At 30.9% G+C, this 16,382-nt stretch overlaps 1 protein-coding gene across 3 annotated transcripts; it reads left to right on the forward strand.

Moving 5' to 3' along the window:
- Nucleotides 1-1,741: 1,741 nt before the first annotated feature.
- Nucleotides 1,742-14,984, forward strand: LOC143204569 (L-dopachrome tautomerase yellow-f2). 3 transcript variants are annotated; one of them, XM_076417184.1, is made up of 6 exons: nucleotides 1,742-1,874; nucleotides 7,563-7,696; nucleotides 11,344-11,616; nucleotides 11,966-12,139; nucleotides 12,199-12,488; nucleotides 13,812-14,984. In XM_076417184.1, exons 2-6 carry the CDS (start codon nucleotides 7,567-7,569, stop codon nucleotides 14,136-14,138), a joined length of 1,194 nt encoding a protein of 397 aa, XP_076273299.1. In that variant the 5' UTR covers nucleotides 1,742-1,874; nucleotides 7,563-7,566; the 3' UTR covers nucleotides 14,139-14,984. The 3 variants fall into 3 exon arrangements, with proteins under 3 accessions (XP_076273299.1, XP_076273289.1, XP_076273310.1); XM_076417174.1 differs by having other exon boundaries at nucleotides 1,798-2,008; XM_076417195.1 differs by lacking the exons at nucleotides 1,742-1,874; nucleotides 7,563-7,696 and adding an exon at nucleotides 8,303-8,419.
- Nucleotides 14,985-16,382: the final 1,398 nt, after the last annotated feature.

Here is a 16,382-nt window from a genome sequence, read left to right on the forward strand (position 1 = left end):
AGAAAGAAAACATAGGATTTTACTATTAAACTTTTGCTGTAGGAAAGTAATTTTGATTTTGTAAAAGTTATTTCGGTGAATTCAGTCAGCTATAGACAAATTTCTTAACAAGAGTCTAATTTTGGAGAATCTTAATATTCGACGTTGCCAGTTCTTGCAAATTATATGTATATTCGAAGAATATAAATCAATTATCCTGAATTTACGAATTAACCGAAAATTTGCCTTGAAAATTATGTTAAAAATGTTTAATACAATTTCCAACTGCATCATATTTAATTTTAAGATAATTGTGAAAGGAAAATAACATCTAATTCTTTATCAATATGTAATCATGTCAATATATTACATTAATAAGCTAAAGTTATAGTTGATGTAAATTATTTCTATAGAATATTCAAAATAACAGTGAACTCACGTCATCAAGATGTTTAATGTATTGCCTGCCGCAATTTAGGAATTCGTCTTAGAATCAGAAATTATTTACGTATTAACAATTGATTAGATTTTATTAGTCATAATATTTATTAATAAGTCATTGCAGATATATTGCTCTTCATTCTGGAATAATTAATAACGCCTTAGGTTTGGATGAATCTTGAACAAAATATTAAATGCATTGGAAATGAACAGGTTATTCAAACTTAAATAAAACTATATGAATATGGGAATATGATTCAATACTGACAATTTCCAAGACAGAGTGAAAGTCAAAACAACTAAAGGTGAGTATATTAATATACGATAACCGTAGGAAATATTATTGCAGAGTGTGAAAGATTAATGTACACACGTCTATGTGTAATTATTCAAAATATACAAGCGCATTTAGTTAAAATGTATGAGAAGAGAAAGAATGCTAACTGTTTTGCTGATATGGCAAATACTTTCACGAGAATATAGTGATTAAATTTAGTTTTATTAAGAAAGATGTATACAGGTAGTAACATAACAAACTAAGGAGAAATACAGTGATACGAAAATGACTATACAAAAACATTCCTCTATTGAAGGAAACAAGAACAAAGCCTAAAAAGTCAATAGGTCCTACAATAAAACTAAAATATATTACTTGGATGGACAATTAATCAATTAGGATTAAACTTCCAGTAGATACCACTATATAACAAAACGCATAGAACTCTAACATATAGAGGAAAGACTCCATTCTCACAGGAATATTAAAATATTACATCTATTGGATACTACCAGAACAGGACACAGACTCAAAAGTATCATACCATCTGATCTTGTGTAGTGTTGTGTAGTGAGATGCATATATTAAAAAATTCAGCAGTGACATGTACAAACATTATTTCACCAGAGACTGAGATAGGGCCGAAGGGTGCTCCTAGTTAAAAACCTAGATTTAAGTTATCATAAAGACAAATTGTAGGTTAGAGGGAAACGACTAGTAACAATATTTTGATTAAATAATAAAAAAAATTTAGATGGAGACATCCGCAGACCAAGATTTGAATTTTACGTAAAGCAATAAAAACATTTTGATAATTATTTGAATTTATGAATAATTTTTAATCCCGAAATATAAAAGATAATCCCCGAAACAGTTCATATATATTTCATTACCTTTCCTTGATATTTCTTATAATAACGAAACGACGAATTTATTAAATAAATTAAAGATAGTTTATAAATTAACAAATCATTATTATTAATACATACTGTACATGACTCGCGATGCCCACACCGAAAGATTTCAGATTCTCAGAGCTATTAAAATAAAACTGTCATACGAAATACAAAAATTGCAGGCGCGTGTTTATAAAATGATGGCCATTCCGCGCATCTCAGTGCAGTTCAATATTGTTTGACTTACGGTTTGGTATTTAGTGAACAGCAACGCGATGAAGGTTCGTATTTTTCTGTATCTTGTTTATTCATATATCACGACTGTTGCTCGAAGTATTGGATTGAAAGATGAGTTTACTTGGAGTAGAATTAATTACGACTGGACACAGGATTCTTCCTTAATAGCAAGGTTCAGGTAGGAATAATATATATAATTGATATCAAATTCATCAAAAAGAAAGAAATACTGATGATAGAAAATAGGAATACAAATAGGATGTTTTTCTGAAAATATTTTTTATTCCTAATCAATTTCTCAATATATCACTACAATCTGTAAATAATAATACAAATAGTAAGACAATACAACTTTAGGATTATAGTTTTAAGTACACTCATGTATAAGATCACATTAAATTAAAGAAATTAATTTTAATTCAACTATATTTATTAACTAGGTACATTTTAAATAATGTGATATATGTGTTATCATTGTTTTTATTTACTATATTTATTTTATATATTGTTATTGTTATATTATATATTGTTAAATATTTTTATATAAACATTGTTAAACATTTTAAATATTACAAACATGTCATTAAAATACTTCAATTTTAAATAACCATTAAATATACAGCACAAATGTATTTGTATGTCTTTTAATATGGCTTCACCACTATTATCAATGAAAAATTGCAAGGCTTTTGAAATATACTCCGTTATTTATTTTTCCATATTTATTTCGTCTCGTTCAATGGAAATCCAGTTTTATTGTTGTTGATCGGGTATTTATTGGGATTATCATTATGCGAGGATTTCGACATTTCATTCTAAATGTAATATCGATAGTTGTTCTATTGGAGTTCACTTCACGGACTTTTATGCAGTTCATAGTCGACTCAGTCAGACCTTATGCTAGAGCAGTGAATTTCATTAAAAGCTTACTGGACAGAAACAGTCGTTTCAGTTTTATCGGAGACTATCCAAGAAAGGCTGATTACAATTAGAACAACCAATTTACTAGGGCATGTTCAGAATTAATGTTTTATATACTACTAATGAATTTCAATACGTTGTCTCAATCAGAAACATGAATACTTTACAAATTGAAACTAGAAATAGAGAATCTTTGAGAATGGTCTATGAGCAATAGGAATTCAGCAAATTTTCTAATATTTTTAGACCAAATATACATTAGATTAAAAGCTAGAGAATGTATGGTCACATTTTAGAATTACATAATTGCACCTCATGCTGCTATTACAGATTTCTATAGTACATTTTAAATATTATATTACATTGACGTCAAACATTACCAAGCCATTGGATTTCAGTAATCGTTTCTCATCATCGGATACTTAACGGTTATAAATTAAATCAAGCAAAATGCATGCAAGAACAATATGGAAAAAGGCCTAGCGCTAAAATTCATAACATTACACTTTATTCCATATTATGAAAACATAAAGAAAGAAATATTATAAAAACGGTTGAGATTTGTTTAATTTCTTAATATTATTTTGAGGGAATTGGGACTGAATTTATTGGTATTAGTAAAATTTTCTTGAAAATTGTATAACAGTATCAAAAAAATTAACATGAATATAAATACAGGTACAATGCTCTTCTGAAGATATTTTTTATTACCATTGTGGATGCTCCACAAATCTGTAGACAATACTGCAGGTAGTAGAGCAATTTGACTTCAGATACATAGTTTTAAGCACATAGGTGTTTGAGATCATTTATCAACAATATTTAACTATAAGCTATATTTTAAATAATTTCATATATTTATTATTATTTATATTAAATAAATATTTAATGAATTCATATATATTTAAATTTAAATTATTTTTCAATTATGTTATTTAAAAGTATAATACAAGTATTTTTATACTTATTTTAATTTTGATTATATGAAATGAATTCTTGCAATTTTGCAATTATACCGACCTGCTACTTTTTAAAGTAGTTGTTGAACTCGTTTTGTGCCTCCATTTATTAAGTTTTAATAGCCTCAGTCTATCCAAAGCGATGTTTTCGAAACAGTTTTATGAGTATAGAAAATATCTAAAAGTTTCCTGGAGACAATTCACGTGAATATGATAGTTCAAAAACTGATAAAATTAGTCGAAATTAGGATTAAAAAATCGAATAGAACCCCCATAGTTTCGCAAAAAGAATACATTACCTGTCGACAGTTTACTTTTATATAGAGATATATAGTTCTATATATAATATTAATTAGTATTTGTCGTTTAGAAATTCTATATAATAGCTTTCTGAGTTTCTATATTCTATTGGATTTTTCATATAAATATTTTACAAATTGTGATAACGTCTCCATGAGGAAAAATTGATATCACGTTACTGTTTTATAAAATATTTGGTTTATCAAAGAGTTATGTTTTATTTGTTTGTCATTCATTTATGCAAGTTGCAGAATATATTCAAAATTCTCTTGGTATGTATATATTTTTGTTTTTCATTATTCGCACATGTTTAAGGCTATAAACACCGATACTGTTTTTATAACGATAAAATTCATAATAATTTTGTTGTATAATTGGTTCAGACTGTCTTGTTTGTTGTATTTGTATTGTTTTTATATAAATACTGTTACACTCGAAACAAAATGGCTTCGCATAATAGAATTGGACGCCTCTTGTAAGAACTATATTCTTGTATTTATTGGTATAAAGAATAGGGACCAGAGTAAGTTATGTCCTCCACATATATGTTATATCTTGTGCTAATTTATATTACAAGAATGGCTTCGATAATCAAACATTTTACTATTTCTTACTGCACTTAGATTTATATGCCAAAAAGATAGAGCAGAAAAAAAAATTCAACAAGCTTTGCATATCTAATTACTCTGATTTTGAAGGAAAATGTGATGAGCTTATAGATTGAGCTAATCGGTATTGAGCGATCCTATTCGAGATCTTTATCGAATAGAAGATGGAACTTCCATGTCAATGGAATCTTTTGTAGTATGCATTGATTCTTTGTAGATTCAATCGTCTAGTAAATGATTTTTCAAAGATTTATAATGTTATCTTGTATAACAATTTAAAAAAGAATCACATTCTAAATGTTGTTAGCACATAAAATTAATACAATAATGACACAATTTCTCAATGGTACTCAATGGTAAGCTGATGCTGAAATCAGAGAGCTATAGCCTTCAGGAGGGTTGAGGAGTTTTTAGTAAGGGTTTGCTTACTAAAGTCGTTCACTAAACTTTCACTAAACATATATAAGCTTTTTAGCACTAAACATATCATACGGAAAGATGTAGAAATATTCAGTTCAGCTCACACGCGGAGGTATTAGGATCGATTCCACCCTGCCAGGTATCGACTTTTTGTTGTTATTGTAGTTTGGTTAGAACATTTGTCAGATCACCTAAACTAGGTAGCGGACGCCGCGGCCTGAAGCGTTCCTTGTTTTCAATCATTGTTTCTTTATTCTTATTTTTCCTCATAACGGTTACGCCTTTACTTGGCCTACCCATCGTAATACTAGTCATGCATAAAATTCAATTACGAATAAAACAAATTTAATTTGTTGCTTGTACCGACTTCAGAGTGATTAGTGGGTATTAATTAAAATAATATTGTAAATAGATAAATAGGTTTAGGTAGGTATTAAGTTAAATTATGTGTAGAGAATAGGATATGAAATATGTTAGGTGCAATAGATGGTTCAAAAAAGAATTTTGCTTAACTGAACAAAAAGTTATTACAATGATTATTATGTATATATAGTATTTTAAGACATTTTTTAGTGCTAAAAATCTAAGATTATTTTTTACTTTTTTGTGAGGTCCATATTTATTTTTTGAAGTTGATTCAATGTTTTTATAATATTTGTATTAAAAAACCTAGAGCTATGTTGTTTCTTTTTGTATTACCACTTAACTAGTTAACATTAGTCATTTGTAGTAATCAATTCACTTAGTGAAAAAAACATTAATTGTTCTTTTGTTGGGTAGTGTTATTATAATTTGCATAACAAATTATCGAGTTAATCAATAAATATTAATAAATATACTTGCATTAAAGGATTTTATGATTACAAAGCTGCATCGAACGTTTCATAATTCTTTAGAAACTAGTATTACAGGTTTTATTGAGACTTTTGTGTGCTATACGTTTATTAATAATAGTATTCGGATTTTGCGTCGCACAAATATCAATTGCAAAATTAATAAAACTTAATAACATACAATATTTTAAAATAATGATATTTATTTCATATAATGTTTTTGTATACATTCCCAAAAATGGGTCATAAAATTATTTCGTGTCATTATTGTATGTTGGTTTTTGCGTTTAACTTTTGACTTGATAAGTGTTATTCGAACTTTGCTCCATCGAAGATAATTGTTAAAGATATACCAGGAGTACTAGAAAATCATTACGAATTTTTCTAAAAAAAATACATCTTTCAATAAAATGGAACAATGCATTTATTTTAAGTATCAGCCATTTCATTCCATACGCCCTACCCATTAATCAGGCAATTTATGGATGCCATCCCAACAAAAAATGTTCGTGCTTTGAGCAAAACCAGTCATCGTGCTATTGATGTGAAAAGTTAATAATCGGCTGGGACAAGTACTGCGGGTTCGATAATATGTCCAATCTCGGCACTTTCGACGCTACCTTGACCGGTTTTTCTCTATGGGCGCGTCAGCGTGCTCTAAAATCGCTTTACCGCGGCTTCAAGCCCATTATGGACGTGTTTCGATCAGTGCGTGGTTCAAACTGAACATTTTTTGTCGGTAGTGATCACTATTAACTGTTTCACCAGTACAGTTCATAATACACCACGGCAGTATGGTCCCATCAAACACAAAACATTGTCTTGCGAGCGAAACGATTTCGCCTTGAAGTCGATCATCGGCTTCGCCAAATTATAACCATAATTTTTTGGATTTAAGGTTTTCAAAATAAATCTAGTTTTCCTAACCGGTCACTATTCTATGTAAAAGTAACTTCCGATCTTAGCTTTGAAGTAGCATTTAACAGACGATTTTTCGATTTCTCATTCAATTAATGTAGCATCCATCTTTCCAACTTTTGGATTTTCTCCGTTGCTTGTAATCGGTGGCTAATCGTTTTTTGTTCAACATTTAACGCATCTGTCAATTTTTTAAGTTTGGGTTGGATCCTCATCCCATAGCTTCTGAAGTTTTGGATCCTCAAACATTTTCGGTGTTCTTGCGCTCATTGTTTTGAATGTCGAAATTACCACTTTTGAATTTTCGAAACCACGCATATCCATCATCTCACCGTAAGTATCTACCAGCAAGTAATGACTTTCAGCGGCTTTTCCCTTTTAGTAAATAAGAAATGTAATGCTTAACATAAATGCACGTTTTCAGAAATGAAATGGTGAAAGCAGTAGGGTGCTATTGCATCGATCGAGTGAAGAATTAAAGAAGGAATTCTTTAAAATGCAAAAGAAAATTATTCTATTTCACTAAGATACTGAAGCGTCTAAGAAGTCAATGAAAACTATGGCTAAAACGTCACAGATTTATTCTGTTCGATACGATTGGTCAAAAACTTCAGAATATCAAAAACCATTATTCCTTCTGAAATACAAGAATAACGCCATCTTGACTGACTAATTTAAGTATGAATTGATTAGAAACCCTGTGATGTTTTTATGATTGGATTGTAATGAAAGTACACTAGATTATGAAACTTAAGTACACTTTTGTATTTCAGCGGCATGAAAGTTGTTGAAGAATCTGGTTTCTTTTTCAATGGTCTAATCAATGTCGACAGCTACACCCCCACGGAAGGAACGAAAATTAGCCCGTCAAAAATACTTGAAACAACATCAGTTGATTATCAATATGGTAAGAAGCATACGCTACAATGTTAGAAAGGTTTTTTAAATTTTTTAAAAATTTGTTTGTTACAATATATATGTATACAATCCGAACAAGGGTAACACAAGTATACACAGTCTTGGACATGAGCAATCTAAAGTTATTTACTAAGTAAATTGGGCGACTGAATCTAAATCAGTAGCCTGCATTTTAAAATTGATTACGCGCTGCTCATATCGCTTAAGTTTTGTTGAAAAAAATCAAGATGTGAATGCAAAAAATGCGTTTTGTTGAGAGACAAATTAGTTATTATATATATATATATATATATATATATATATATATATATATATATATATATATATATATATATAATGTGAATAACAGGCTGATGCTTCATCAGGCTTTAGGCGTGTTGCAAACTTTACGCCATCTTTTAGTATTACGTCTTTTTTTCTAAACTGACAGTTTTGGAAGCAACATAGTTAAGTACTTAAGTCATTTTTACATTTCTATCAAATTGGCAATGAATCCGTACAGGAAACTGTTTTTTACACTGATGATACGTCAGGATATTTCTACGGCGCTATTTTGCATTTATACCGGCGATATTACTAGATCAAAATAGCAATTATCTGTAGAGGATTCTCTGTTCCTTTCATTTCAATGTCGACAGCTACACCACCACGGAAAGAATGAAAATTAGCCCTGCAAAAATACTTGAAACAACATCAGTTGATTATCAATATGGTAAGAAGCATACGCTACAATTATTATTTACAAGAATTGTAGTCCAATGTTAGAAAGGTTTTTTAAATTTTTTTAAAATTTGTTTGTTACAATATATATATGTATACAATCCGAACAAGGGTAACACAAGTATACACAGTCTTGTACATGAGCAATCTAAAGTTATTTATTAAGTAAATTGGGTGACTGAATCTAAATCAGGCATATAATAACAGGCTGATGCTTCATCAGGCTTTAGGCGTGTTGCAAACTTTACGCCATCTTTTAGTATTACGTTTTTTTTCTAACCTTGTTGGTTTTTGACAGTTTTGGAAGCAACATAGTTAAGTACTTAAGTCATTTTTACATTCCTATCAAATTGGCAATGAATCCGTACAGGAAACTGTTTTTTACACTGATGATACGTCAGGATATTTATACGGCGCTATTTTGCATTTTTACCGACGATTTTCGTAGGTTAAAAATAGCAATCATCTGTATAGGATTCTCTGTTCCTTTCATAATTTTGGTACTGAAAATTAAAGGCGTATATTTTCATCAAGTGATCACTTATACGGTTTCGTTACGCATGTGTTACAAAACAATTTAAGCAGCCATGGCTTAGTGTTTTTTGTAGCAAAAACAAAATACTGCGAATACGCATCTCCGTGTAAATTTGTGATGATTTTTCCGCGTAACGACCATGCAACATCAACAAATTTAACAAAAATACCTTGAATTGACTCTGCAACATTGTCTCTGCATTTTCACATGGTCCGAAGCATAATCACAGCATAAAAACAAATCCAAAAACCACTCTATGAGACGAATACATTTCTGGAAGTTGCAAGTCAACCCACTGAAAACGCAGATCCACTTCTTCCACAAGAAGCGTTTTGCACCGAGCATTTAGCGTCTTAAAATCGAGTAGGCCCAAATTCCATGGCCAGAAGATGCCGCCTATCTTGATCTCCTCTCGACTCAATCGGAAGTTTAGGTGGAATTTCTAGATTCAAAGGTAGCTCCAGGAAGGTTAAGCTATTGTCAATCTACTGCTGCCGATCATCAGCATGCCGATCGGGCCAGCAGGCTTTCTCTCTGGATAAAATCTCTCCTGTACAAGATGCTGGTTCAATCACTCGTTCTATACGGCTCCAGTGTCTGTCTCAAATACGTATCATCTAGTCAGGTTTAACGTCTTCAAGTTTTCAGAACAAAATTCTCGGGAGAATGATCAATGCCCCTAAGGAATAATAATACTCATTCCGAGCTCTACTCAAGATATTTCTCCATTCTTCGTCTCTAGGATAACAGATGTATTACCGAACTGGCCGATGTTTAGGACCAAAAACTCATTCGGCTCTTCGCGACCTTATTCTATCGCAGCCGATACTGCCAGTTCGCGCTCTTATTCCAAATTATCTCCACCCTCTTCTGCGAGCGATTAACTCAGGGACGGCGAGCTGCACAGTGTGATAACGACTTGATGTCCTTGCCTCTTAACGGTATTCCCGGTTACGGGCACTGTCCTTACCAGCAGTAAAAAGTCTCAGTTAGAGTCATAGAATAAGCTGATAGGGTGGGGTTTAGTGGGTATCCCAGAAGCAGTCTACATATAACCAGTCCAACTCGCTTATTCCTGCGGGTCTACGCGACCAGGTATACGTAACAGGGTTTCCCTTCACGGTTTCAGGCCAAACAAAAAGCATACGAACAAGTCTTAAATGATGATGAACAAGTCCCATTACGTGTAATCGGCCGCTAATTTTTTCTTGGCACACATTTAACGTTTCTGCGAATTCTTTTTGATTTTGAGTTAGGTCTTTGTTCAATAGCCTTTGCAGTTTTGGATCTTTAAGATTTTTCGGTCTACCAGGACATTCTTTATCTTGCACATCGAAATCGCCACTTTTGAATTTTCGAAACCACGACTCATATATTTTTAAGCTAAGAGCATGTCTACCGTAAGTTTCCACCGGCAAACGATGAATTTCAGCGGATTTTTGTTTTACTAAATAAGAAATGTAATATATGCCGCAAATGCACGTTTTCAGGCACGAAACGCTGAAAACAATAGAGTGTTACTGAATCGATTGAGTGAATAATAAAAGAAGGAATTCTCTCAAATGCAAAGAATATATTGCTGTTTCACCAAAACAATGAACCTTGTGAAAAGTCAATGAAAACGATGGACAAAAGGTTATAGAGGTGACTACTTTAATATCTGTTATTATATGTGTTCGACATCTAAGCCCAACTCGCTTATTCCTACGGGTCTCCGTGATCAGGTATCCTTAATAGGATTTCCGTTCCCGGTTTCAGGTAAAATGAAAATCATAAAAACAATTCCCAAATCGTGTTTAATACTTTGTCGTTAGCTGATAGCTATTATAAGAACGCAGTGCTACCACCATGCGCAAACTTGAAAACTAGAACCAATCTTTAGACAAGAATAGAAGTTCTGAGTTCGGGCATAAAATAACGTTAAAAATAGTTCTCATATGCTCGTGCCCAAGAGTTAACTCTAATTTGTGAACTTGTATAATTATCAAGAAGAAGTAATAACTAGTAATAATAGTTGAAGTATTTTATCAAGTCTTCTCTGTCAATTCTATCCAAATCATCACTTCTAAATTTCATTATTATGATTACAAATTATTTTGTAAAACATATATAACAGATGCTCCGGTGTTTTGGGAGGGGAGGTTCTAGTATCAGTGTCAAAGAACGGGAAGGGTGGCCCGCAAGGTTTGAAAATTTAGTGATATTAACCTGAAAAATAGGGTAAATTTGTTAACTAATAATGAATAATGCCTTGAACAAAATTGTATCTCTAAATTAACATTCAAACTTATAAAAAATACTCAAAACTTTTTTGAATTAAGGTTTCTAAATATAAAGCTAATGAACATTTTATTTACTGTCTAAGAAATGAATTTTTATAGCTAACAACATCCCAATGGGTGCCAATGTTTGGAAGAATAAACTATTTATAACTGTACCACGAAGAAGATTGGGAGTACCATCAACTCTGAATTACATTCCCCTGGATAGCCCTGTGAAGCATAATGTCCCTCTAATACCCTACCCTAGTTGGAGCCTTAATTTATTCCCTGATACTAGTGGAAAAGGAGATAATCTTGTATCGATCTATAGAGTAGAAATAGATACATGCGATAGAATGTGGTTCGTTGATACTGGAGTAATTGAAATTCCAGGTGAGAAAACTAAAAATAAAATCTTATGTGGTAGTGTTATAGTGAAATAATCTGATAGATTTACTTTTAAAATGACATTGATTGATTTCAATGTTAATCTGTATGAATATCTTTTTAATTAGTTATAAGACAATTTCTAGTGACATTATAAGAATAAATGATATTTAATATGCTTTACTAGAATTGTACACATCCACAGAATTAGCTTATTATGTATATCAATCGGCTAAAAGCAAACTAAGAATTTAATGAAGAATTTATATCGGCAGATTGCAAAATAATTGATTATTTTATTTTATCTTATGTTCAATTGTCACGTCTATATTTTTACCAATTTTCTGTCTAATAGGTAATGCTACAAGAGTTAAGGAACCTCAGCTAATTCTGATCAATCTCCAAACTGACGAAATCATTCATAGAGTAACGGTTTCTGAAAATGTTCTCAGACCTAATACTCTATTAGCCAGTGTAACTGTAGATCTTCCAAAACAATTCTGCTCCAAAGCTTTTGCTTATCTTCCAGGTACCCATATATCGTCTCTTATTACTTTTTCTTTATAACTATTCTCATTATTTCAACAGATTTGGGTGGCTTTGGACTGATTGTTTACAGTCTTGAAGAAGATCGTTTTTGGCGAGTGAATCATAACTATTTTTATCTAGAACCAGCAGCAGGAGAGTTCTTGGTTGGAGGTTATAATTTTCAATGGAATGATGGAGTTTTCAGCGTGGAGCTCAGCCAGGAGAAACCCGATGGTTTTAGGGATATGTATTTCCATTCAATGGCTGGTACGCATATTTATAAAGTGTCTACGAAGGTATTAAGAAATGAGACACTATCAACCAGAAGCTACCATGCTAATGACTTTACGGTAAGAGACGTTAATTTAAAATTGTTTTAATATTATTTAAATCGTTGACGCAAGATATTCCTAATGAAATCTTTAATATACGGGAGAGTAATTTTGGAAAAGAAACCAGTGTTATTATTACAATTTTAATGTTTTACACTGAAAAGAATCTAATGAAAATGTTGATACCATTAATAAAATTACTTGATATAATTTAGGGAAATTCCATATCATCCCAATTATGATTTAATTGTTCCTCATTTAAATTTTATTCGATATTTATGGAAAAAATGGGATATTATATTCAGGTTATGATACTTATATTAAGTTAATGATAGTACGAAACATATATAAGATATTAATTAAATTAGTAGCTTAACAGCTCATGATAAGTCTTTTAGATTATTTGCAGTAGATCAGCCTCTGTTCAGTTTTTATGTTACTAGCAGTTTCCAACATATTTCTTTATTACAAACTTATTTATTTTGAATTTTTTCCACTTTTCGTTCGAGACACTAAATCTCTTCCATTCGTTTATTCTTGAATTTTTTATTTTAGTTACTTTTGGAGCTCACTCTACTTGTCACTTGTTGATTTTTTATGAAATTATTGCTATTAATGTTCTCATGGTTCTTCTTCATTAGTTTCATCTTCATTTTTTTTTGTGTTTCAATCTCTATTTTTTTAGTATTTCTAACATATTAAGATATTAGATATTTTTCCTTGTTCCTTTTTCTATAAATTGTGTTTTTTCCTCTTATCACCGTGTTACTCCGTACTGTTCCATTTCCTCTAATTCGTTATTTTATTCCTTCAATTGTCAATCGATGTAATCTATTTTTCTTATATACGCTCAATAGTTTTTCCCATTACGTAAATCGGACCTTTTTGCAGCGTAGTCTACTGGTTAACTCTACTTTATTAGATTATGATTTTTGTTTATTGTATATTCCACTTCAAACAGTCTATTTCACTTGCTTCTTTACTTGCTTTTCCTTTGTTGTTCTTTATTTTCTTAAATCTGAATTATCTAACTACAGCGTATATTTTTACCATATTTGATTTAAAAGTTAAACTCTTTAATCGATATGCTGAAAACTACAATAAGCTAATAATTGTAAAAATATAATCGCGGTTATTGTGATTTAAAAAAAAGTCCCTGAATAATTATAACTAAGATATTTATAATGAATATAAAAATATTTTATAAGTATAATAAATGTATAAAGATTAAATAAAATAATACGTTCAATATCAGGATAAGATAGATATTTGTATAATATATAGTAATATAAAAAATGCAATATTTTGACATTAATGGTTGTTATATTTTTTATCTTTAAGAATATTGGTGATAGAGGACCAAAATCTCAAACATCAATGGCAGACATACACAAAGCTAGCGGAATTATGTTCCTAGGCTTGGTGAATAAGAATGCTGTCGCTTGTTGGAACACTCAAAAAGGCTTGAAGACAATCTCAATAGTACACAAGGATGATAGTAAAATGGTTTATCCTTCAGATGTGAAAGTGTCAGGAGATCAAGTCTTTGTTCTCACCAATCGAATGCCTGTATTCCTTTATGGAAAATTGAATTACGATGATGTTAACTTTAGAATATGGTTTAATACAGTGGAGGATGCTGTTAAATATACTAATTGTGCTGCGTAATAAATATTATTGACATCTTTTATAATCATAACTATTATAAATATTGTTTTATTGCAATCATCGTACTAAATCACGTTGCTCATTTTATTTTAGAGTTTATATTGTTTGATCCTAGTTAAATGTCATACCTATTATCGAATATGTTATAGGAAATATAGATACATTATGAAAAGGTACACAAAATCTTTAATTTTACTAAAAAACCTATTTTATTTTACGGAAAAAAGAGACGACAATATTAAGAAATAAATCTCTACCAACTTCGTTCGCTAGTGTTTTCTGCAATGATGTTTGAAATAGGAGTGTTTCTACCCAAATTTCCATTTTATACCCTGTATGAGATGGCCTCTCAAGTTTTGATGACTCAATACAATCTGAACCACAAGTTTATGTTCAACTTTCAGTTGACTGTATTAGTTCAAAGCAATTTCTGTCAGACTTTACGTTCTGAACCATTATGCAAGTGCTAGGAATCAACGGACTAAGGGTTTTTTTCAAAGTTTGAATGTTCCTTACTTGTAATATTTTATAGCTGAGAATCTTTGAGCACCTTCATTTAATGTACACCTTCTTTTGTTGTAACTTTACAGCTTCAGATTTGATATTTTTGCCCGAATATCACTTAACCACACCAAGGATGTTTTGAGTAACTGCAAAACTACTGTGTACTACTGTAACTATAACTATTACTGTCCGAATGTTATCGTAAACTTCCCCAAACTACAAATTAGTCAATATTTATTACAACTTAACCATGAATATGCTTCAGAGGTTAGATGAATCATTATGGGTCTTTATATTGCTTTTATGTAATACTTTCTAGAAATAAATGAGTGTATTTTGAAAGGCGAATCGTTAGTTTTTTTCATCAAAGTAGGTTAAATTCAAGCTAAACTCTATTATCGGAAAACTGCTTTGTCTCTTTTCTTCATTTGTCTGCATTTTGATGTTACTCAAATTGAGAATCCTGATGTAAGCATATATAAAATCTCAAATATTTGAAAAAGAAAAATAAATTCAAATAAATTATCTTAAATTTACAATAAAATTACTAAGTTATTTATTATAATACAATTCATGTATGTTGATCAGAAAATAAAGGTGCTTGAAAAAATTAACTGGTTCCATTCATGTAAGTACAAATTATAACTCGTCGTTTTACAAAATATCAGTGAAAAACGAAACCTAAAACTTGTGAACGGAAGTTTGATATGCTAAGGCAACACATTTGCTAACAACTTGTTGATCATTGATTTGAAGTTCGTCACCTTTGCTGATTCGAAATAGCGTGATACGAGATGAGTATGATAACTCAGTAACTTTTTAAATTTCCCACGCAGCGACCTTATATGCATCACGGATGCCCTCAACTGCCATCTACTGATAGGCTACTGTAGAAGTTTGAGCAAGCTGCATTATTTAGTCTCTATTGGTCAGAAGAAAACCTGTTAAATTCACTGCGCTAAGCTTGCGTAATATTACGGGAATCAAGTAAAACTTTGGGAATCATAGTTAAGAAGTGGTTTTACTGATTTCGTCGATAAAATGCATAAGTATAATCGGAAAATGAAAGTACGTAATATGACTGATTCTGCAGACAGTTCAACTGAGCCGGCATATTACATTTTACATGAATATTTGATTTGGTGCTGCGACTGGGCACACTCGAGCATAAAGGTAATCATGTGAGCTCTTGGTTAATAGGAAGAGTGATTGGCAATATTCAGCGGCAATCCGAATGATTCTTTATTATTATTTCAAAACATGTATATATTAAAGCCGGCCAGGTTGTGTCTGTCGGCCACAAAGTCATGGTCACAGTCTTTTGGTTCATATCGATTGTCTTGAAAATGTTAATGTAATAACTGGTAAATATTATTTAGACACTTTAGTATAATTTTATAATGATTTGAGGCAAAAAAGATAGCATTTAGCAAACAAAACATTGTTATTTCATATATTGTTATAAACAAATTATCATGAAAATGCAGGGGTACACGTGTAGAGTCGTCATGGCAGAAATCCGAAAAGTTGGCTACAAATTGCTGCCCTATCCCGCATATTCTCTAGATTTAGCCCAATGTGACAATTTTATGTTTCCAAAGGTGAATAAACTGCATTTTTGTTTTTTGAAGATTTTGTTTCTATTTTGAAATAATTCATTATGTACTACAAAATATATCAATATTATTTAACATTTTCTTAAAGACTAGATTATATTTTTGAAAATTATAAAAAAAGAAT

This window comes from Rhynchophorus ferrugineus, unplaced genomic scaffold (assembly GCF_030347505.1).
Source record: "Rhynchophorus ferrugineus isolate W39M unplaced genomic scaffold, kcgeb_rfMv2 rfM1, whole genome shotgun sequence".
NCBI lineage: Eukaryota > Metazoa > Arthropoda > Insecta > Coleoptera > Curculionidae > Rhynchophorus > Rhynchophorus ferrugineus.